At 43.3% G+C, this 25,654-nt stretch overlaps 1 protein-coding gene and 1 gene segment (V, D, J or C); one reads left to right on the top strand and one right to left on the bottom strand.

The window, feature by feature from the left end:
- Positions 1-1,555: 1,555 nt before the first annotated feature.
- LOC115166934 (Ig kappa chain V-II region 7S34.1-like) lies at positions 1,556-3,006 on the bottom strand. The segment is given in 4 exon segments: positions 1,556-1,771; positions 1,946-2,063; positions 2,393-2,740; positions 2,899-3,006. Coding segments are annotated over 4 exon segments (501 nt in total).
- A 19,777-nt stretch (positions 3,007-22,783) lies between these two features.
- LOC115166935 (aggrecan core protein) overlaps positions 22,784-25,654 on the top strand; it is a 37,905-nt gene continuing 35,034 nt past the window's right edge. For all 4 annotated transcript variants that reach the window (XM_029720879.1, XM_029720881.1, XM_029720882.1 and 1 more), the window contains exon 1: positions 22,784-23,143. The gene's annotated coding sequence lies outside the window, so the exon portion shown is untranslated. The remainder of the gene's footprint in view (positions 23,144-25,654) is intronic.

Raw genomic sequence — 25,654 nt, forward strand, 5'->3', positions numbered from 1 at the left:
TTCAATCCTAAGACTCAGCTTATGCAAAAGGTCTGTAAGGTTTATTCATGAGAACGTTCTAAAGTCAAAATACAAAGAACATGTCCTTTTATAACTCACTCCCTCTCTACTTACGCACATACCGACACAGAAGCAGTTGATAGCCTACGCACATACATACACACGAACAGTAGGTGGGATGTATCCTTCCCCATAGTTCTCACCACTGTTTATCACTACCAAGCTGGCAGTTCCGTTCCTCCGAGATTAGAAGGACCTTCCGTAAGTTTCTCACTGTTCTAGCCAGGTCAGGTCATACACAGTTTAATTGTTCTCGGTATTTTCTTAGTCACACACACATTTGTACTTGCCTCGACCAAACCTTATTAGACTGAAGTTTATCATTCTAATTCATTATACATGTTACAGAATCTAATAGTTACTAATAGTTACGTTTGTCTAATTATTCATTATATATGTTACATAATGTCATAATTACGTTTCAGGGTGGAATTGTTTAGTCATTACCTTTAAACATGTAAATTCCCTTATCAATGCTCCACCCACTTCTCCCAGACCTCTCTTATGGCCGCCAGTTTGTCTTTCACACGTCTTGCAGGTCTTGACTCACGGTTATCAAATCGTAGCATTCTTGAGAAAGTGTGAAAGACTTTTAGTGGCATCGTGGGACAGAAAATCGCCCTTCCACTCTCTGCATCCCAGAGACTACATGTAGCCTCGCCTCAGGACCTATATACACCTGCTAAGATTAGCAGCCCTATGTAGGCACGCAGGTCAATCTCATCCATCCTTTTCCAGTTGTCTCCATATTTACGGAAACCCTCCAAATTTGTCATCTCCAGGATGATTTTTTCGATGGCTGGTGTGATGAACATGTAGAATGTTGAGGTGATGTCCTGGACATGGGCAACTGCATGTCTTGTGGGCCCTGGGGTCATCCTTATGACATTTTGTGCTGCCATCCTGCCCTGGTTGTCATATGGTGACAAGGACCATGTTATTTTGCTGTTCTTTGAAAAAAAAATCTTTCTTTCAGCTTGGGCGATTTCTTTTTCATCTGAAGATGATGCATCGTGCTCTGGGTTGTATTCTTCCCCATCTTCTTCTTCAGATACCTCCTCCTCTTTTAAATCATTGTTCTCTTGTTCCTCCTGGACATCTGAAAACATCTGATCTACAACCTGCTGGACACTGAAACGTGCACTCATGGCTTCAGAAAAGAGAGAACTGGGGGGACTGTAATCTGCAGCACCTTTATAGCCTCTGACTGCATTCCCCATTAGTAAACAATGCTTTCAAGAAAAAATGTTTTTGTCAGATTTAAAAAAAAATGTGTCTGTGAACTTGAGTCATGTGTGGGGTTGTGGAGGGGAGATGCTGCACGTGCACAAGAACCTTTTAGTTGTCAATCAGTAGCACACACAATCTCATTTTGTCATTGTGTGTGTGTGTCTTTGTGGTTTTTGTTGTGTGTAAATGATTTTATAACTGCTGGGTCAAATCTTTGTACCCTGGTGGTGTACAGCTTTCATGGAAATATGAACAAAGGCGATGTTTCACTTTTATTAATGTTGGGGTCACTCTAGGAAAAGTCATACAATTTCAAGTTGAAAAAATATCATTTAGGGGGTTTTCTCTGCTGTTAAACATAGTTAAACATTTTTGACCCTTACGACAACAAACGGGTTAAGCGCTTTCCTGTTCTCTGTGTGTTGGTCCACTAGATGGCAGGCTTCAACCAAGTTCTTCCAGAATCCTCATTTGGTAGGATCTATAACAGAGGACAAACGTTTTTTTATTTTATTTCAATCATCCTCGTAAATGCAGAAATAAACACCAACAGCTGGATGACAGAGTGAGGTGCACCACAGAAATATTAAAAAGACATTTCAGAAAGCTGATTGTATGTGAAAATTTGAATTAGTGGGTTCAAATTATTTCTTACCAGGTCGTCAACAGGCAGAAGACGCAGAAAGCAGACCCCAGCACAGACAACATGGGGGCTATGATCAAGGTGATAAACCATGACAACTTCATCCCAACAACCGTAGTAGAGATCTGATCTGAAATGACAGAACATTCATAACAGTTCAACTGTCATTTACAGCCTTCTTGGTGTGTGAATATAAAGATTTAATCATATTTTATCATATTTATCACAACCAAAAAACAATCTTAAACATACTGTATTGAAAACAATCAAGAAATGTATCAAGTGCATATAACAGCTTGTGACAAATACATCAATATTACAACTGTGTTTTGGTATAGATTTATAATTTAAATACATATACTGAATTGACTGAGGTTAAACTTTATTTACCAGATGGACATTTTTAGAACACTCCCAATGCAAAACCACAGGTATGCAGTCATAATGCAGTTTACTCACCACCACTGATAAGGGAGAGCTTGGTCCCACTTCCGATCTCAAATATGTTAGCCCTCTGCTCAACACAGTAGTACAGACCCACGTCGCTCTCTGAGATGTTCAGGATGCTCAGATTGCTTCTGAACAGGGCTGTGTCATACACTGACTCGAAACGGCCATCAAACCTTTTGAGGCTCAGGGGTATATTCGTCTTTATAGTGATGGCCACTGAAAGAGTGGCGTCAGGACGAAGAACAAACCACATGACCTCGTACTCCAGGGTAATGTCACAGGCAAGGGTGACTGTGTCCCCTGGTTTCACTAGAATCTCATTTTGACCCGCTCCAAAAGCCTCCCAGAGCATGGAACCTTTCATAAAAACATAGACCATATTATTGACTAAGGCTATTTAAATAAAATGTTCATAAAACAGTTACATTTTTTAAACCAAATTAACAGAGAGTACTTAAACCTAATCAAGCATGAACAATGTATCTTCCAAGTGGATAAAATCCATTTCTACTCACAGCATAGAATTGTTAGAGCTATTCTCTTCTTCATTGTTTCCTGTCAGTTACTGAAAGAACGGTGCATGGAATGTGAATGCATTAACAAGTCATTTTTTCTGCGGGTAAAAACACCCCCTACCACAGGTACAGGAAACAGAGGGACGCCAAGAGCCTGTCAAGCAAAGGTTTGAACTGTACCAGAAGCTTTTTTTTAACAGCTCTAAAGTTTGCAAGTTTCCTCCATCTCATTTTCTGTATTTGCACAAAGAACAGTCAATAGCAGAATTATATTGAATAGATACTGGGAATTAACAGCCCCATGCAGTGCAGCGGTCAAACCAACTATAATTAGAATTGGAGTCGAAACAGTAAATCTAAGCCCTCTGAGAAATACATTCTAAAAGTGCTTTTCTGATTGGCTGACATGTCTGGGGGTAAATGTTTTAGGAAATGGTTATTGTCCTTCACCACACCCCCAACACTTTCATTTCATGTTTAAGTTTTCTGTAAGTGAGGACTGGGAGGCTGTTCCTGTTACAACGCATGATGAGGACTGTGATGATTATCATAATCAAAAGTGAGTGTTTTCTATGAAAATCAAATAATGAATATATGAGACAAAGTTTGTTTGTACATTTTTTTAACCATATAGAATAAAAGCACTTTTTGTATTTAGTTCCACCATTTGTAAAAATTGGTAATACTTTACATTACAGTGCCTTTACTACTGTATATACCTGTACGTGCAGATTAACACGTATTGTCATTTCTCATTGTTACACTGTACTTACATTTACTTGCAGCAGTAACCTACCCTAAGTACAGTGTACTGAGTGTAATGAGTATAGTTTGTTAAAAAGACATTTGTGGAGTGGTTAAAAAATGAGTTTTTCAACCACTCCACAAATTTCTTGTTAACAAACTATAGTTTTGGCAAGTCGGTTAGGACATCTACTTTGTGCATGACACAAGTCATTTTGCAACAATTGTTTACAGATAGATTATTTTACTTATAATTCACTGTATCACAATTCCAGTGGGTCAGAAGTTTACATACGCTACCTTGACTGTGCCTTTAAACAGCTTGGAAAATTCTGTAATGGCTTTAGAAGCTTCTGATAGGCTAATTGACATAATTTGAGTCAATTGGAGGTGTACCTGTGGATTGGAGGTGTACCTGTGGATGTACTTCAAGGCCTACCTTCAAACTCAGTGCCTCTTTGCTTGGCATCATGGGAAAATCTAAATAAATCAGCCAAGACCTCAGAAAGAAATTGTAGACCTCCTCAAATCTGGTTCATCCTTGGGAGCAATTTCCAAACCCCTGAAGGTACCACGTTCATCTGTACAAACAATAGTACGCAAGTATAAACACCATGGGACCACACAGCCGTCATACTGCTCAGGAAGGAGACGCCTTCTGTCTCCTAGCGATGAACGTACTTTGGGGGTGGCAGCATCATGTTGTGGGGGTGCTTTGCTGCAGGAGGGACTCGTGCACTTTACAAAATAGATGGCATCATGAGGCAGGAAAATTATGTGGATATATTGAAGCATTATCTCAAGACCAGTCATAAGTTAAAGCTTGGTCGCAAATGGGTCTTCCAAATGGACAATGACCCCAAGCATACTTCCAAAGTTGTGACAAAATGGCTTAAGGACAACAAAGTCAAGGTATTGGAGTGGCCATCACAAAGCCCTGACCTCAATCCTATAGAAAATGTGTGGGCAGAACTGACAAAGCATGTGCTAGCAAGGAGGCCTTACAAACCTGACTCAGTTACACCAGCTCTGTCAGGAGGAATGGGCCAAAATTCACCCAACTTATTGTGGGAAGCTTGTGGAAGGCTACCTGAAACGTTTGACCCAAGTTAAACAATTTAAAGGCAATGCTACCAAATACTAATTGAGTGTATGTAAACTTCTGACCCACTGGGAATGTGATGAAAGAAATAAAAGCTTAAATAAATCATTCTCTCTACTATTATTCTGACATTTCACATTCTTAAAATAAAGTGGTGATCCTAACTGACCTAAGACAGGGAATTTTTACTAGGATTAAATGTCAGGAATTGTGAAAAACTGAGTTCAAATGTATTTGTCTAAGGTGTATGTAAACTTCCGACTTCAACTGTATTTCTGTTTTCATCATTCAAATCCAAATAGCTGGAGTATAGAGCCACATAATTTTTTTCCCTCAGTGTTTGGTCAATTATGTAATAACATTCCCTATAAAGCAGACACACGCCCCATGCTGACACGTGATCTTCTTTCCAGGTGCTTTGCTCTGGGTGCTGGTCACAGCTGGTGTGACTGTCAAACAGGTGACACTTGGGGGCACCATCAATCTAGAATGTGATATCAAGGTGAAATACGACATCATATGGTTTGTTCTGCGTCCCAATACCACACTGTCGCAGGCCACCTTTACCTTTGTAGAACAGGATAAGAATCTAAGATCCACGGCCCAATATGGCAGACGCTTTGTGCCTGTATATAACAAAGCTGTGCCAACTGTTGACCTGACCATATGGAACCTAACAGACAGTGACCTGGGCCTGTATTACTGTGGCATGTGGAGAGATGATGTCTTTGAGATTGGGAATGGGACTCATCTCACCTCTACAGGTGAGTAGTTTCCACATCACTATCTGGTTCTTTACCATTTAAAATGTATGAAATGTTAGAATAGTGTTTGTTTTAGTGTGATCTGATAAGAGTTCCCATGATTGTGTGATTTCTTTTGTCCAACATTATGATGCACAGTAGGGAGCTGGTAAGGCTCTACAGTGCCTTCAGAAAGTATTCATCCCCCTAGACTTGTTCCACATTTTGTTGTGTTCCAGCCTAAATTCAAAATGGATTAAATTAATTTTCTTTCTCACCCATCTACACACAATACCCCATAATGACAAAGTGAAAACATGTTTTTAGATTTAAAAAAAAGAAATACAGAAATATCTATTTCACATATGTATTCACACCCCTGAGTCAATACATGTTAGAATCACCTTTGGAAGCGATTCTAGCTGTGTCTTTCTGGGTAAGTCTCTACGAGTTTCTACGACATCTGGATTGTGCAGCATTTGCCCATTATTATTTTGTTGCTAGACAAACATTTTCAGGTCTTGCCATATATTTTCATTTAGATTTAAGTCAAAACTGTAACTTGACCACTCAAGAACATTCACTGTCTTCTTGGTAAGAAACTCCCATGTAGATGTGTCCTTGTGTTTTAGGTTATTGTCCTGCTGAAAGGGGAATTCATCTCCCAGTGTCTGGTTGAAAGACTGAACCAGGTTTTCCTCTAGGATTTTTCCTGTGCTTAGCTCAATTCTGTTTCTTTTTTAATCCTGAATAACGCTCCAATCTTTTTTTAATTTTTAATTAAAAAAAAATATTTTACCCTTTTTTTCTCCCCAATTTTGTGGTATCCAATTGGTAGTAGTTACAGTCTTGTCTTATCGCTGCAACACCCGTACGGACTCGGGAGAGGCGAAGGTCGAGAGCCATGCGTCCTCCGAAACACAACCCAACCAAGCAGCACTGCTTCTTGACACAATGCACATCCAACCCGGAAGCCAGCCGCACCAATGTGTCGGAGGAAACACCGTACACCTGGCGACCTGGTCAGCCTGCACTGCGCCCGGCCCGCCACAGGAGTCGCTAGTGCGCGATGAGACAAGGATATCCCTGCAGGCCAAACCCTCCCTAACACGGACGACGTCGCCCCACGGACCTCCCGGTCGCGGCCGGCTGCGACAGAGCCTGGGCACGAACCCAGAATCTCTGGTGGCACAGCTAGCACTGCGATGCAAACTCTCCAATCCTTAACGATTACAAGCATACTCATAACATGATGCAGCCACCATTATGCTTGAACATATGAAGTGGCACTCAGTAATGTGCTGTATAGGATTTGCCCCAAACTTAACACTTTGTATTCAGGACAAAAAGTGAATTGCTTTGCCACATCTTTTTCAGTATTACTTTAGTAACTTGTTGCAAACGTGTTTTGGAATATTTTTATTCTGTACAGGCTTCCTTCTTTTCTTTCCACTCTGTCATTTAGGTTAGTATTGTGAAGTAACTACAATGTTGTTGATCCATCCTCAGTTTTCTCCTATCACAGCCATTAAACTCTGTAACTGTTTTAAAGTCACTATTGGCCTCATGGTGAAATCGCTGCGTGGTTTCCTTCCTCTCCAGCAACTGAGTTAGGAGGAATGCCTGTATCTTTATAGTGACTGGGTGTATTGATACACCATCCAAATGGTAATTAATAACTTGACCATGTTCAAAGGGATATTCAATGTCTGCTTTTTTTAAATTTTGACCCATCTACCAATAGGTGCATTGGAAAACCTCCCTGGTCTTTGTGGTTGAATCTGTGTTTGAAATTCCCTGCTCGACTGAGGAACCTTACAAATAATTGTATGTGCGGTGTACAGAGATGAAGTCATTCAATAATCATGTTAAACAGTACACTTTTAGAAAAAAAGGGTTCCAAAAGGGTTATTCGGCTGTCCCCATAGGAGAACCCTATTTGGATCCAGGTAGAGCCCTTTTTGGTTCCAGGTAGAATTCTTTTGAGTTCCATGTAGAACACTCTGTGGAAAGGGTTCTACCTAGAACCAAAAGAGTTCTACCTGGAACCAAAAAGGTTTCTTCTTAGGGTTCTCCTATGGGGACAGCCAAAGAACCATTTTAGGTTCTAGATAGCACCTTTTTTTCTCCAAAGAGTGTATTATTGCACACAGAGTGAGTCCCTGCCACATTATGTGACTTGTTCAGCACATTTTTACTCCTGAACTTATTTAGGCTTTCCATAACAAAGTGGTTGAATACTTATTGATTCAAGACATTTCAGCTTTTTATTTTTAGTTAATTTATAAATATTTAGAAAAACATAATTCCACTTTTACATTATGGGGTATTGTGTGTAACTGTAACACAACAAAATGTGGGAAAAGTCAAGGTGTGTGAATACTTTCTGAAGGCATTGTAGATGTTGTGGTCCACTATCTGCTGATAAGAGTTCCCATGATTTAGTGATTTATTTTGTCCATGTTGTCATCCACAGCTGGTAAGGACCTAGATGTTGTGGTCCACTAACTGACTCTGTCTCCTACGTGGTTTGTGTTTTCAGATCAGGGTTCTACTGTGGTTGGTGTAGATCTACCATGGCTCATCACTCTGATCTTCACCCCCACAATTTCAGTATTTGTGTCCTTTCTCTGTATTCGATACATGCTTTAAAGGCAGCTGATAAACTGTCCGTCCATCTGTCTGTCTGTTTTTCCACCCAGCAACCTTCTGTATAATTTTTGCGGTGGGAAATAAAACATTTGAATCTGACTCAAATCTGTGGTAGGTGGTATGTGTTACTCTCCTTTACTTTATTATGTACTTTACCTGTCAACCAAATGCACTTCTATTGGCCAGGCCCTTTGACCAGAATCACCAGATACTGTATGCATCAGTTTGCTTACCTGGTTTACTTTTAGCTGATACATTCCTGCCATCTAGTGGACATAAATATAATGGTGGCGACAGAGGCTGGAGCTTCTTGTAACATTCTGCAGCCTACCACATATTGTTTCTCATTATAAGTGCATATGTCCTGTCATAAAAAAAACAGAACAATTGTATTTGTAATATATCTATTACAAAAAACATCTTAACTTCTTAAAGTAATAATGGGTTGACATCACCAATTGAACTGCTTTGTAAAGTTGTATGATTGACTGGTAATGAAATTAGCTTGTTTTTTATTGAATGATCACATTTAAAGTGGACATGAAAGCAACATTTAAAAGGAGTAATTGTCTTCATTACAACAACTGAAACAATACACTTATTCAATTACACTTATTCAAGCATTCAATGATGGTTGTATTGCTCAATAAACTGTTAATAGCAAAATATGGTTATATTATCTGACAGAAATAGACTAAATATGTAGAAATACTGCATGTATTTGTAATTAAGAATTAAAGGGATAGTTCACCCAAATTACAAAATTACTCATTTGTTTCCTCACCCTGAAACAGTCATGCACAAAGAGAGACTATGACACACACTTTGGGTTTGTTTCACTGTCACCAACAGCTAACTTTAGCGTTTGAATTTCTAACCAAAACCAATGGAAGTCAATGTACCTGCCTCTATTATGAACTTCACCTACACAAAGTAGTCGATTGGGGGTTGGAACTTTTTGGAAATAAACATTTTCAGAGTACTCTCCTCCCTTTTCTAACGAATGTGAGAAAGCTGGAAGTTGAAGATACAAGCTAGACAGCTAACACGGGTTAGCAGATCAAACATCTGCTTTGTTTTTGATTAATGGCACCAACTGAAAACACACAAATACTAATGGAAATCATTTCAAACACTTTATCAGTGCTTGATTGAGCTTGCCTATTGCCATGGAACCAATAGAAAATACCAAACAGTGCAAAACCCTCCCACCTGGCACTCCAGGCAGGCTTAATCAAACACTCAAAGTATTTGAAAGAACCATCTGCCTATGATCTGAACCCAGGTCTGACTGAAAACACTGAAAAGGTCTAATGGTTTTAGAGTTTATCTCTGTTCCAGGGAGAGATATGATTGGCTTACATAATATCACCAAATCAATGCTCTAATGTTTACCAGGTAACACGGTGTACACATGTACAGATACAGCATTTGGTTCAAACTTCAGCTCTGCCCCTCACTGGTTCAGCATGTGTGATCTGTGAGACCTCCCTTGTTCAGGACAGGAGAGTCAGGACACTGAACTGACTGTGGTCTGCTCTGGCCTGCTCCTCATCTAAGGCCCAGTGGCTGGGCTGATGTCAGAGGTGGGACTCTGTCTCTGAGCCTTTCCTGTGGAACCAGACTCGTCTGGGTGTGTACGGCTATGCCAGTCCCTCAATGGCAAACTGGCCTGCTAGCTGCCCACACAGCCTGTTGCTAGTATGGGCTATGTGGGGTCACAGTGGACCTCTATGCTGCTTATGAAAAGGGCATTTTATAAACAGCAAGGTCAACAACTTATGCTAACAAGGTTCCTCTTTGACCGAGCCGAAGATGCAGAGAGAGAGAGAGAGCACACCCTCTTGCTCAAACACCATTGGTATGTAATGAAAATCTCCACTCACTCTTTTCTGGACTCATAACAAAGTCCGAAAAGGTTTAAGATTAAGCTACGAGTGTTAGTCTGAAATGTCAAATAAATGCCCCACTAGTATGCTAGATCTGGACAACAGTGAGTTGATCAAAAACATGGCTAACACAAATATGATTTGTAAACTGGTGCTATAGATAGATGGACTCCATGATAGAAAGGAGAGGCAGAGGTTTATTTGTTGCCAGGCCCTGGTACATATAACATTCCCTAGCACTTCTCACCACCTCCAACCCTCTATTCACAGAGAGCCTCTGTTATCAGCCCCTTCAGCAGTCCACCGTGGCCCAACACATGTTTTCTATTTGCCCTCGCCAGGGATGTTACACTCTCTGACACAGTGGACCAGGGATGTTACACACTCTGACACAGTGGACCAGGCCAGGGATGTTACACACTCTGACACAGTGGACCAGGGATGTTACACTCTCTGACAAAGTGGACCAGGCCAGGGATGTTACACTCTCTGACACAGTGGACCAGGCCAGGGATGTTACACTCTCTGACACAGTGGACCAGGGATGTTACACTCTCTGACACAGTGGACCAGGGATGTTACACTCTGTGACACAGTGGGTCAGGCCAGGGGTGTTACACTCTCTGACACAGTGGGCCAGGCCAGGGATGTTACACTCTCTGACACAGTGGACCAGGCCAGGGGTGTTACACTCTCTGACACAGTGGACCAGGGATGTTACACTCTCTGACACAGTGGACCAGGCCAGGGATGTTACACTCTCTGACACAGTGGGTCAGGCCAGGGATGTTACACTCTCTGACACAGTGGACCAGGCCAGGGATGTTACACTCTCTGACACAGTGGACCAGGCCAGGGATGTTACACACTCTGACACAGTGAACCAGGCCAGGGATGTTACACTCTCTGACACAGTGGGTCAGGCCAGGGAGGTTACACACTCTGACACAGTGGGTCAGGGATGTTACACTCTCTGACACAGTGGACCAGGCCAGGGTTGTTACACTCTCTGACACAGTGGACCAGGCCAGGGATGTTACACTCTCTGACACAGTGGGTCAGGGATGTTACACACTCTGACACAGTGGACCAGGGATGTTACACACTCTGACACAGTGGACCAGGGATGTTACACTCTCTGACACAGTGGACCAGGGATGTTACACACTCTGACACAGTGGACCAGGGATGTTACACACTCTGACACAGTGGACCAGGGATGTTACACTCTCTGACACAGTGGACCAGGGATGTTACACTCTCTGACACAGTGGACCAGGCCAGGGATGTTACACTCTCTGACACAGTGGACCAGGCCAGGGATGTTACACTCTCTGACACAGTGGGTCAGGCCAGGGGTGTTACACTCTCTGACACAGTGGACCAGGCCAGGGATGTTACACTCTCTGACACAGTGGGCCAGGCCAGGGATGTTACACTCTCTGACACAGTGGACCAGGGATGTTACACTCTCTGACACAGTGGGTCAGGCCAGGGGTATAACACTCTCTGACACAGTGGGCCAGGCCAGGGATGTTACACTCTCTGACACAGTGGACCAGGGGTGTTACACTCTCTGACACAGTGGGCCAGGCCAGGGATGTTACACTCTCTGACACAGTGGACCAGGCCAGGGATGTTACACTCTCTGACACAGTGGGTCAGGCCAGGGATGTTACACTCTGTGACACAGTTGGTCAGGGATGTTACACTCTCTGACACAGTGGACCAGGCCAGGGACGTTACACTCTCTGACACAGTGGACCAGGCCAGGGGTGTTACACTCTCTGACACAGTGGGCCAGGCCAGGGATGTTACACTCTGTGACACAGTGGACCAGGCCAGGGGTGTTACACTCTCTGACACAGTGGACCAGGGATGTTACACTCTCTGACACAGTGGACCAGGCCAGGGATGTTACACTCTCTGACACAGTGGGTCAGGCCAGGGATGTTACACTCTCTGACACAGTGGACCAGGGATGTTACACTCTCTGACACAGTGGGTCAGCCCAGGGATGTTACACTCTCTGACACAGTGGGCCAGGCCAGGGATGTTACACTCTCTGACACAGTGGACCAGGGATGTTACACTCTCTGACACAGTGGGTCAGGCCAGGGGTGTTACACTCTCTGACACAGTGGGTCAGGCCAGGGATGTTACACTCTCTGACACAGTGGGCCAGGCCAGGGATGTTACACTCTGTGACACAGTGGGTCAGGCCAGGGAGGTTACACACTCTGACACAGTGGGTCAGGGATGTTACACTCTCTGACACAGTGGACCAGGGATGTTACACTCTCTGACACAGTGGACCAGGCCTGGGAAGTTACACTCTCTGACACAGTGGGTCAGGCCAGGGATGTTACACTCTCTGACACAGTGGGCCAGGCCAGGGATGTTACACTCTCTGACACAGTGGGTCAGGCCAGGGAGGTTACACACTCTGACACAGTGGGTCAGGCCAGGGATGTTACACTCTCTGACACAGTGGGTCAGGCCAGGGATGTTACACTCTCTGACACAGTGGACCAGGCCAGGGGTGTTACACTCTCTGACACAGTGGACCAGGGATGTTACACTCTCTGACACAGTGGGCCAGGCCAGGAATGCTACACTCTCTGACACAGTGGACCAGGGATGTTACACTCTCTGACACAGTGGACCAGGCCAGGGATGTTACACTCTCTGACACAGTGGACCAGGCCAGGGATGTTACACTCTCTGACACAGTGGACCAGGCCAGGGGTGTTACACTCTCTGACACAGTGGACCAGGCCAGGGATGTTACACTCTCTGACACAGTGGGCCAGGCCAGGGATGTTACACTCTCTGACACAGTGGACCAGGCCAGGGATGTTACACTCTCTGACACAGTGGACCAGGCCAGGGATGTTACACTCTCTGACACAGTGGACCAGGCCAGGGATGTTACACTCTCTGACACAGTGGGTCAGGCCAGGGATGTTACACTCTCTGACACAGTGGACCAGGCCAGGGATGTTACACTCTCTGACAGAGTGGACCAGGGATGTTACACTCTCTGACACAGTGGACCAGGCCAGGGATGTTACACTCTCTGACACAGTGGGTTATGCCAGGGGTGTTACACACTCTCTGACACAGTGGGTCAGGACAAGGAAGCTCATTAAAGATGCAGTTCCCATCGCCACGCTCCCCTCTCTGTCTCTGATTGGTTGGTTGATTGCTCCAGCCTCTGCATAGTCCCTGGGTACCACTGGTGTGCTTACTGTGTTCTCTATGGAAACCTATCAGTGAGTTATATTAATCAGTCAGCTAACTGGCAGAGATGGTGCCCACCATTGGATTTCAAAGACTGGTACTGGCTGTATTTCTGCTATCTACTGTTCACATCTCACTGTGGTAGTTGGAGAATACAACAGATCTTAAGAGTGTGTGTGTTCCCACCAGATGCCATCTGAGCTGTCCAGTTGATGAATGCAGACACTAGCCGTAGACTACACCCCTTACCTTATCCAGTGGGTATCTCAGGGGTGGTGGAAGTGACGTTCAATGCTTGAAAAGCAGGAACAAACTTCATGAGTAACAGACATCCACCAACAGACAAGACAGCCAAACATGCTTTTTATTCTTCCCTCTCAACTTTCATGGGACCAGTCAAATGTTTGTTTCTGTCAAAAAAGTGAAGATTAGAAATAGATTAACCCGTATTGTCGTAGTCAGGGGTTAGATCGGAGGGAGTTGGGTTTTACACCCATAGAACTAGATTGAGTTCTATTTCATGAATTTTTGTTCTATTGTTCCACCACCATAGCGCAAGGAAATGTGTTGTGGGAGTGATTTCTGTTAACATTGTCATGACAAAGGCAAGAAACCTTTAAGGGATACATTCACCACTCACAATACCCCAATTCAACCACTTGTTATAGTTTTTACGAGTTTTCTCGGCATGGCAAAGTTTTTTGTGGCCCTCAGCTAACACATACACCATGTTACCTATCCGACATGGAACAAAGAGGCATTGGTAATCCTTACTAATCGTCTCTGGCTACACAGAGAGATGGGGCTGACAGGCCTGTGTTTTGATTCTTTGGCCCTGGAGCCCAGAGGAAGGCTTCATCAGGTGTCCCATGTCATCGAGACCACTGCAGTTCCTGTGCGGAGGCAGTCTGAGCTTCTGAAGTTTCCAACACAGACCTCTTAAGATGGAGGAAAGGGCCTGCGATGGTTATGGGGTTCCATCCATCATAGCCACTCATCCCCATTGGAAGCATAGCAGCAGGAAGTGTAATATACCATTACAGATCCCCAGGCCGTAGTCAAGTTTAGGGGGGCCGATCGACCAATACTGGGGCTTGGTGTGATGAGTTCCTTTCTGTTTCTATAGATCCCTTTGTTGCTCATCAGGTGCAGTCACATGGCAACCCTGCATAAGGAGAGGAAGATATGGAGTGGAAGGGAGGGGTTCTGGGGTTCATGCATATATGAGTATTAATATGCACCTCCTTGAAGTGTCCTCAGGTGCAAAGGTATTTTAAGAGAGAACTCAGTTCTTAAGTTGTTTAACACAGTGAACATGCACCATTGGACCTGATTGAATGTGTTTTGGTGTTGGAGCACATAGAAAATAAACTCACAAGGCTTCTTTCAGTCACAAGGCTTCTTTCAGAGGAGGAGTGCACATGTGCATTGCAGCACCACCCATGCAGGTATGTGAGAAATGCTGTGGTTAACGACTCCAGGGGTCTTGTAAAGGTGGGCTGGAGGTGGTCTGGTCGGTAGGTGGACATGGGCCTTTATCAGCTGCTCTGAGAGAAGAAAGTCAGGTCTGTGCTTCGGCATAAGGAAACAGTGTTCCGTCAACGAACGCCTCTCTGAGCAACTTCGTAAAGAACACAGGTAGGCAAACACAAGTAACCATGCACACATGCACTGACGTACTCATGTGCCATTTTATCTCAATGGCATGCATCATACACATGCACACGTCACACACACGTCACACACACACACACACACACACAGACACACACACACGCGCGGTTTTGTATTGCTATCCTTGTGGGGACAAAATAATTGATTCCCATCCAACATCCTATTTTCCCTAACCCCTAACCCTAAATCTAACCCTAACCTAACCATAACCTAACCTTAACTCCAAAGCTCTAACCCTAAAACTATACCTAACTCCTAACTCCTAACTCCTAACCCTAAAGCTAACCGTAACCTCTATCCCTAATTCTAACCCTAACCCTAATTGTAACCCTAAACCTAAACCTAACCCCTAAGCCTAAAATAGCATTTTTCCTTGTGGGGCCCGACAAAATGTCCCCACTTGTCCGAATTTTCCTTGTTTTACTATCATTGTGAGGACTTCTGGTATCCACAAGGATAGTTAAACAAAAATACACACACACACACCAACCTGATTGGCACGTCATGGTATAATGATTGACCCATCATGAACTATGATCATTACTTAAAGTTTGCATAGTGTTACTATAAAACATGCCAAACCTTCCAGCATGTTCCTCCTATAAATATAAGTGCAGTCCAAAATCAACTCCCTCAAAGTAGAACTTCATACAATTATTTGCTTTTCCTTTTTCCCCTGATCTCATGAAACCTCTGTATCCCCTAACCCTGAAGTCTCCAGCCAGAGGTCTCTGCTCTCCAACATTAAACTGTATAGACTTAGCCATAGTCATGTCTGAGCCCCACAACACAAACGCCCCAGAGACTTAGGGAACATTACAACTCATTAGTTCTCACTGTTTGATGGTTTTTGTTCTGTATCATTTGATTCAAGTATTATTTAAGTTGGATCATTTGGCGCAAACATTGAGTCCGCTTCGAGTCTCACGTTTCCATATACAACAGTGGAAGTGAGTTTTGTCCAATCAGGCCAAGCTTATTCTGGCAAATCATAAATATCCTTCAACATCCTTAATTAGCTCTTTATCAATTTCATCATGTATTCAAAAATCTCCCGGGAGACTCGGCCAAACAGGGTGGGTTGGCAGCCCTATAGTCCATGACCAAGTGACCAGGAGCAGTATATATCAAGTGTCTCAGAATTGGAGTGCTGATCTAGGATCAGGTCCCACCTGCCCATGTAAACTCATCATTATGATATAAAAGGCAAAGCTGATCCTTAATCAGCACTCCTACTCATAGGCTGCGTTTACACAGGCAGCCCAATTCTGAGACTTTTTCCAATAATTGGCCTTTTGACCAATCACATCAAATCTTTTCACATCCAATATTTTTCAGAGCTGATCTGATTGGTCAAAATACCAATTATTGGAAAAAGTATCAGAATTGGGCTGCCTGTGTAAACGCAGCCTTATACGCTTCTTAAATACAGCCCCAGAACTCCAGTCTAAGTCATAGTTCTGTCTGAGTCCTGGACCTGAGTCTTACAACAACACTCCTAACAGCTAATGAGCTGAGTGAACAGTCCTGCTACAGTAAATGGGAACCATTGAGAGGCAGCTAACACCAGGAGCCCTCATTCTACCCTGGAACCTAGCGAGACGTGTGCACACAGTGTTCACCATTCAACTGGAATCAAAATAAATTCACAGGGCTTTCAACAAAAGAAGCACTGAAGGTTTTATAACAGAGCTTTTCTTTGTAAGTCAGCTTCCCACTCCAGCATACTTCACAGTGTTTAACCCCTAACAGATTAGATCTTCTTTGATTTCCCCTTGGACTACCTGGTATGATGGCTAATGCAATACCCTCCAATAGAGGGAATAATAACTTGTGGTCAATGGAAAATGTGGGCCCAATTGTAAAAAGCATACAAGTGATCAACTGTACTGAGTGTCTTCTCGACACCAGTCACACTGTAGATGAAAACATTCACTATCAAAAGGAGGGGGTAAATCATCAAATCATCAATATACTACAAAGCTAGTTACAGTGGATCTACATCCAGCTTTGCAGCAGACATAGCTCAGAGGCCTTGGCTCCAGTCATAATAAGCCCATTCATTTCATTGCGAGTGTAAAACACCCTCTTCTCCCCTCTGATGCTGCAGTAGAAGCCCTAGCTGTAAGAGGCTGTCTCAGTGCACCAGTGTGGAAGGGAAATGGGACACACTCAGCCAATAACAGGGGTTGTAACAGCTGTAATAGCCCCCTTTGACCTCCTCCTTTTGCCTCTGGGTCAAAGTACCAATGTGACTGACTGGGTTTGAGCCTGTGTCTCCTGTACGCCAGGATGAGGCCAGTTTACTAATCACACCAGTGTGGGTCACCAGCCCTGAACTTGGATTGGACTAGTCTAATGTACTACATACAAATCATGGATGGACCACTGGAGGCCCCAGGGAAGGAACATCTGGCCTATTCAAATGATATTAGTGGTAGAAGACTACATACTCAACGACAGCAGATAGATCTACTTGTTCATAAACAGTGCAGTATTGACAACAAGCTACTGTACCTACTGTGGTTTTAATCACTGTCAATATGTTCTGTCTACCACTAAAACATATAGCTTCTCCCAAGAAGCTGTCACTTAACAAAACCAAAGTCCACACAAGGAGTGCCTGCTGAGCTTTAATTAAACTGAAAGGTGTGACTGTTGTTGTTTAATATATTAACATAATTCCATAATATTTCAGTTGAGTCCGTTTCCTCTCCAGCCTTGCTTTCCAGACAGTAAAGCAAACAGCACAGGAGAGAGGGGCAGTAGGTATGAGAGAGAAATTAGAGAGAAGGTGAGAGAGAGTAAGGGGGAAAGAGAGAGACAGAGAGAGAGAGAGAGAGAGAGAGAGAGAGAGAGAGCGAGAGAGAGAGAGGAGGGGAGGGGAGGGGAGGGGAGGGGAGGGGAGGGGAGGGGGGAGAATGACAATCTGGTCTGATTTACTGTACTCACTGTACCAGAGGGGCTTGTGAGGGAGCTTTGTGTGTTCTTCTCTCCTGCTCAGCAAGGCTGCCTGGTGGCTCTGAAGAATGTGGTATTTTGCAGTGAAAAGAGCGTCTGAAATGTCCACTGGTCCCAAAGGGTTTCATCTGAAGCTGCTACGTCAATCAATCCTGTGTCAACTCTGTTACACCAACTCCTCTATCCGTCTATGATCAGTGACTGATTCTATGGCTGATTCTGCTGATAGTAACAGATAGGAGACTGTTCTGTCAGGGCCTGGGGTAAATATAATCTTTAGGATTTTCTTCCACTACTATAGTATGGGGTATACAGTTAGAAAAAGGGTTCCATAGGGTTCTTCGGCTGTCCCCATAAAAGCACCATTTGATTCCAGGTAGAACCCTTTTTAGTTCCAGGTAGATCCCTTTTGGGTTCTACCTGGAACCAAAACGGGTTCTTCAAAGGGTTCTCCTTTGGGGACAGCCGAAGAACCCTTTTAGGTTCAAGATAGCACATTTTGTTCTAAGAGTGTAGGACATTGACCTGATTTGCCTCTATTTTTTATTTATTTATTTATTTCACCTTTATTTAACCAGGTAGGCAAGTTGAGAACAAGTTCTCATTTACAATTGCGACCTGGCCAAGATAAAGCAAAGCAGTTCGACAACATACAAAAACACAGAGTTACACATGGAGTAAAACAACATACAATCAATGATGCAGTAGAAAAAAAAATGTGTTTCTCTCAACAGTTCCTAAAACAGGTTTACATGTGGAACACATGATGTAAAAACAGTGTGTTACGTGGCTATGCCTCTACACTCTGGACTAATTATGTTATTAAAACATATTTAATCCCAGTGCAGTATATGTCAGTAATGGAAAGGAACGTAATGGAGGTTACTGTAACTTCATCTACAGTCTAGAGGAAGGGGTCTCGTTGTAGCCTTTTAAGTTCATGGTCATCACAAACCTTTGGGATGACCTCACAGTTTATATTATACCCATTGACAACAGTTATAAAACAGTGTGTGAGGACTTATTTGTATTCATGAAGGTGTGGTTTTCAGGTGTAGCACTGCTTTTAAGAGGTGAGCATATTATTCCTCCGTCTGAGTCAGCTGGTTCTAAGCATCACCTGTCCTCAGCTGTGTATTTCCACCTCACTTTTCCTAAAGTGCCGGTTCGCCCACAACTCTGACTAATATTCCAATTACAACATGATATAAATGTACATATGACTGGTCCATTTACAGCACATGGAAAATGTGAATAATGCAACTGTAGCTAAGGTCAGTTAGTCGTACCTAGCTTAAGCTCGAGCAGTGACGGCACAGTTCCTGAGACCTGAAGTAATTGAGCCCCCAGCCCGAACAATAACAGCTGATGGGCAACATTTTTATAGTGGAAAAGCATTTTGCAAAGTGCAAAAATTACCTTAGGCCTAAACCAAATAAAAATTTGGCAGCATGATTTAATTTTGAAACGTTACTTCAACAATGTGCCATATAAATAGACGTTTATTTATGTATTGCTCAATTTACTAAACTCCAGTTAAATAATCGCCTCCTTATAACCTTATAGCATACATTGTTGAAGAAAACGTAATAATGTAATAAGAGTGTGAGATTATAATGAGGTTTACGGTACTGTTTGGACAAAAAGGTTGCCTGATTTGTTCTAAGAGTAAGACACAAACTTTGCACAGAAGTGAGCGATTGAAGTCAGAGCAGTTCGCAACAAACTGTAAAGAAGAGTAATATGTCACCGTAGTGGGTGTATTTAAGCAATAAGGCCCAAGGGGGTGTGGTATATGGCCAATATACCACGGCTAAGGTCTGTTCTTAAGCAGGACGCAACGCAGAGTGCCTGGATACAGGCCTTTGCTATGGTATATTGGCCATATACCACAAACCCCCGAGGTGCCTTATTGCTATTATAAACTAGTTGCCAACGTAATTAGAGCAATAAAAATAAGTGTTTTGGCATACCCGTGGTATACGGTCTGATATACCACGGCTGCAGCCAATCAGCATTCAGGGATCGAACCACCCGATTTATCATTTCAAATCAAATCAAATCAAATCAATTGTATTTGTCACATACACATGGTTAGCAGATGTTAACGCGAGTGTAGTGAAATGCTTGTGCTTCTAGTTCCGACCGTGCAGTAATATCTAACAAGTAATCTAACAAGTTCACAACAACTACTTTATACACACAAGTGTAAAGAGATTATTAAGAATATGTACATATAAATATATGAATGAGCAATGGCCGAACGGCATAGGCAAGATGCAGTATATAGTATAGAGTACAGTACATACATATGAGATGAGTAATGTAGGCTAGTGATACATTTATTACATACATTTTTCATTATTAAAGTGGCTAGAGATGTGAGTCAGTATGTTGGCAGCAGCCACTCAATGTTAGTGATGGCTGTTTAACAGTCTGATGGCCTTGAGATAGAAGCTGTTTTTCAGTCTCTCGGTCCCAGCTTTGATGCACCTGTACTGACCTCACCTTCTGGATGTTAGCGGGGTGAACAGGCAGTGGCTCGAGTGGTTGTTGTCCTTGATGATCTTTTTGGCCTTCCTGTGACATCGGGTGGTGTAGGTGTCCTGGAGGACAGGTAGTTTGCCCCGGTGATGCGTAATGCTTACTTTCAGTATGACCGGTTACGGTTAGAGCTAGTCCCTTGGCGTTTTGCTTTTGTAAAGGATGTCACGCTGCATACTTAGCAAGTATGACCTCCCCTGATCGGCTCATAGCGAGAGTCAAACTCAGGACCTCTGGCTTGCAAACACACGTAACCGTTCTTAATGAAGCATTCCGACTATAAAAGGTCTTCTTCAATGGCACAGGCGGCAACACTGAGTTTTACACATCCCCATCTGCTACACTATTCATTAGTGAATTACACACGGTACTCACACAGTAAAATAACTGTAGTAGTAAGGGGTCACATTAAGCATTTAAACTACAGTGAACTGTGTTGCTAACACATAATCAGAGCAGATGACAGAAAACTAAATCTCATGGAATTATTGTAAATGCAGGTATTGTCTTTTCTCCTATTATTCCTTTTATTTGTGCATTCAGCTCTTCCTTTTATGATCTGGTGTGAACATTGTATTGGAGAAAATCTGTAGTAAATCTGGCATTCCTATTGGTGACTAAGTCTGTCCCTTGGATTGGTGACACAGTGCAGACATACAGGCCTGCTGTGGGATACCAGGACCGCCCCTTACGAAGTTGTCTTCAGGCACTTCAGTTACACTGTTCAGCTTAAACACATGTGAGACAGATCGGCCAAACACCACCCCTCCCCAAACCTCAAGTCACATTCAACATTCCCCCCATTCCTGCATCCCTTGACTCCCTTCACCTTCTCTTCTGTGATGCTTTCTTACAGAAAGGGAAGCAGGAGGAAAGAGCAGGTAAGCGGGTGGGGCAGGAAACGCTGTTCCCTTACACGGCCTCAGTCATATCATACATGAACATGACACACCCTGTGGGTTGTTGGGAGGGCTGGCAATGTAGAGGCTGTTTCCTTTGGAGTCAGAAACCTAATAGGACAGGGTCCTCTGTGTTAGACTTGCCGGCAACTATGAAGGTTAAGAGACTTAATGAGAGTAAAAGACAGTAACAGAATAACCGTGGATGGAGGACAAAGGATGAAGCTGCCACATAATAAAATGTGTAACTTTTGCACACAAGAAATAAGAATGTAAATGCACTCCTTTCAAGTCCATTGTTGAATGCAATCTATTATCAACATAAGAATTAAGACCAGACACAATGCTTGGGTGGATAAATCTTCACTTAAACAAAATTCCAGAACGTGTAATTTTTTGTAATTGAATGTGTTGCTATTTCCTGCCCCAGTGAGCATTCAGTGGGGCCACAGGAGTCTGGACCTGAAAGGGTCTCTGTTTGCTCCCCTGCCCTGTTTGTGGTTTTCTTCTACTCTTTTATCAGCACGTTGGGATCCATTTTGATACCCCTGTGAAACAAGAGGTGAGTAGAGTATTGAGAAACAATGAGAAAAAAGGAAATGGGTGATTTAGCCACATTAGGCCAGAGTTTGACCTTTCACCTCATTTATGCTGAGAGGAATGACATAATAGATAGAAGGGGACACGAGATACATGTTTCTGCTATACATAAGAGGCAACAGAGCTATAACTGTAGCACTATGTACAGTACACCACATACATAATCCATCATTGACTTCTGTAGCTGCCAAAATGAATTGGGTTCCCAGAAACATTATCCAACCATTCCAAGCAGTGCCCTTTTCCATGCACCCAAGTGATGACATCGTTTCTTTCCATTTTCCAAACCCAGATGGTTTACTGAGAACAAATATGAATAGGCCTACTATAGTGACAATTTCCCATCAGGAGTCAGTTGACCAAAATATCATCAGTGGGTTGGTCGCTCTAAACTAGGCTAATTCAGGTGGTTGCCTCTGAACTGCCTCTGAAGTTGATACCTTCAAGTCTTTGAAATGCTATGGCCAAAACAAATGGTATGGAAATATGACTAGGCCTGTATGAATAAATCACAGAAATGTAACTTATGTCACTTATCTGGATCATTTGACTTGTGTCTGCCATATTGGTCTGAGCTCCCACCACCGCAGGCAGGCTGTGCTTTGATGTGTAAACGTGAAACGTTACCTAATTTCACTGATTTTAGTCATTTTTTAGTCATTTAGCAGACGCTCTTATCCAGAGCGACTTACAGTAGTGAATGCATACATTTCATACTTATTTTTTATACTGGCCCCCCGTGGGAATCGAACCCACAACCCTGGCGTTGCACACACCATGCTGGCGTTGCAAACACCATGCTCTACCAACTGAGCCACAGGGAAGGCACTGGGCACAAGAGTTTGGTGTCATGAGGTAGCAAGTTGAATATGTTTTCTCCATCCTCCCCTTCACTCACTACATCACCCCCCCTTCCAGGTTTGTTACAGCTAAACCTGCTCCCGGTGTGAAAGTGGATTCTTTTCGCTCTTGACACTCGCGCGGACCGTCGTCCTCCACCGCTCGTGGGCTGTCACTGGGATTTTAAACTGGTACCCGCGACCATCAACGGGACAAGTAACATTTACGACAGAAAACTCGCTGAGAATAAACGTCCCTCGAAGAAATAAGAATACCAGAATAATTTACCTTTTCTGCAGGTGCAGTTTTTATCTTTGAGCTGACGGATCGCGGAGAGAGTCTGCATTTCTACAGGTAAACAAAACGTAATTATTTGGTTCGGGGCTTATCAAATTGCAAACTTTAGCTTTGTGCGGTAGTGTATTGTCCACGAGCGCACATAATTCATCATCTTCACAGGCAGTCTTCACTAAAATGACGCGCAAATCGTGCGTGCCGATAATGCAACCTCCTTACCTAGACTAATCTACACATTAGCTATCTGTAAAGATCCCGCTATACCCTCTATGTTTAATATAACACACATACATTCATTATTCATTTTGGTTGCCTATCCTGACGTGAAGTTTGTTCTATAGAAAGTATTTGACTCTGATGTGTGAAAGTACTATTATAACATAATATGGGATTTTTTGCATATCCCAACTCCTCCTGAGACACCCACAGGGAGTGGGGTCACAGCCAGGGATGCCATTGCACAGTATCCCTTGAGAAATTAAGGCTAAGTGCCTTGCTCAAGGGCACAGCAACAGATTTATATATTTTTCACCTTGTCAGCTCTGGTATTTGAACCAGCAACCTTTTGGTTAGTGGCCCAACATGCTAACCTCGAGACTACTGGCCACCCCTAAATGTGATAGATAAATGAATCTAGTCCACTTCGCTCACCTCAGCCCCACCTAACAGTTAGCCAAGCTAGTGACCTCGTCAAGAGGTTTGGACCTCTTAGTGTAACTTTTAAAGTGTTGCGACTGACAGATGAGTCCCAGTCAGGGCTATTCACCACATTGGTGTCAGAAGTGGGATGGCACCTCGGTGCAGCCATCCAAAGCATGTCCCATCAGTATGGACACAAGGGATTTACAAGAGTGAAGCTGTATTGACCTAGTACAACACCTATCCCTTTTTACATCAGCAGTTGTCACAATTACAAAGTGCTTTACAGATACCCAGCCTAAAACCCCAACGAGCAAGTAATGCAGAGGCAGAAGCACAGTGGCTAGGAAAAAACTCCCTGGAAGGCAGTAACCTAGGAAGAAACCTAGAGAGGAACCAGGCTTCGAGGGGTGTCCACTGTCCAGTCCTCTTCTGGATGACTAATGAGTGACTTTGTTCCAGGCGTTCAGACCTCTTGGCATAATGATTAAGGTGTTGGACTGACAGTATTGATAACCCTAACCAGATTTTTCAATGAATGTGTCTGTGTGACACAGTTTGAATGAGAAATAGTATTATATGTGATATGAACCACAAAAGGAGAAAAAGAAAAAGAATCCATGAACTATACAACTATACCCTAATGTCATTCAATGCTGTCATAATACCATGCTGATAGTGTCTATGCCTTGTTCCCGTTCCACACTACTGAGCTGAACCGTGCTGAGCCAAGCCAGACTGTGCTATCCTGGTTAAACATCCATCATAGTTGCTGGGACCGTGCTTGGCAGAACAATGTGAAAATGAGCCAGCACAGTACGGTTCAAGTCTCCATGATGGTGTGAAACAGGTAACAGTGCAAAAGAGCCTATAATGGGATGCGTATAAGCTAACCTTCCTGGTACCTGCAGATTTACCTCCATAATGCCAAAGCTTGAACACTGAGTTTTACCAATGATGGACACTGCTGTGCCAATGCTCGTCAATGTCCAAGCAGTCATCATCGCCACAAACGCCAAATTAATTGACAAAATGCTCTCTCATGTGGTTTCTGTTCGATGCTAATTTGCAAAAGATGTGTCCCTCTCACTTTCAAAATCCTATATTCACTATGAGAGCTCTGATCCAATCAGTGTGTTAGTCAGCAGTAGCCATCACATCCATTAACTATGGACCCTAACTGCTGCCATCATGTCTTACACTGCTAGCTAACCTCTCTACCTGAATGTGAGCAGTGTTAACCTGCCACTGGTCTCTCAGTGGAGTGGAAAGGGCCTCCAAGTGTTTACATTGGGCTGAATGTTGTCAGAGCTCCTATAATACCAGCTTCAGGGGGAACAGACCGGGTCTTATGGGCCCCAGCCTCACCGGGAATAGACCGTACCACACCAGCTCAATGGAAACACTGTGGGGGTTAGCTGTTAGCACGGCGCTCAAATAACCTGGCGGCTAATGAACTGTCACTTTTTTTCTCCAAGCAAGACGTTTTTAGTCCATGTTCGCCTGAAAAGCCCTGGCGCTGCCAGCTTTGAACCTTGATTCCAGGGTTGGCTATGTCTTTCGATGCACGTACCAGTTGTTAACTCTTTGCTAGTGGTTGGTTTTTAGATGTCTGATTCTGTTAAGGTTTATGGGGTTTGACAGTATTGAGAACAGCCATTCTCTTCATATTGACCCTCCTACACTGATTCAAGGAAGGAATATGTTAAACAATGATTTCATTGTTATGCAGCTCAAGTTTTTCTAGAATGATGGAGCTTATATGATGACCTTGCCTCTTTTTGCACGTACTGTATTAGATCATAGAGGCAGAATAGAGACAGTAGTTACCTAACTTAAGGGGGGGGGGGGGTGTTAGACAGGGTTTGAGACAGGGAGATAGTTGAGAAGGCTGAAAGGTTGAGGTGGACTACTGGATTGAACCCTCAT

This window comes from Salmo trutta, chromosome 29 (genome assembly GCF_901001165.1).
Source record: "Salmo trutta chromosome 29, fSalTru1.1, whole genome shotgun sequence".
Taxonomy (NCBI): Eukaryota; Metazoa; Chordata; class Actinopteri; order Salmoniformes; family Salmonidae; genus Salmo; species Salmo trutta.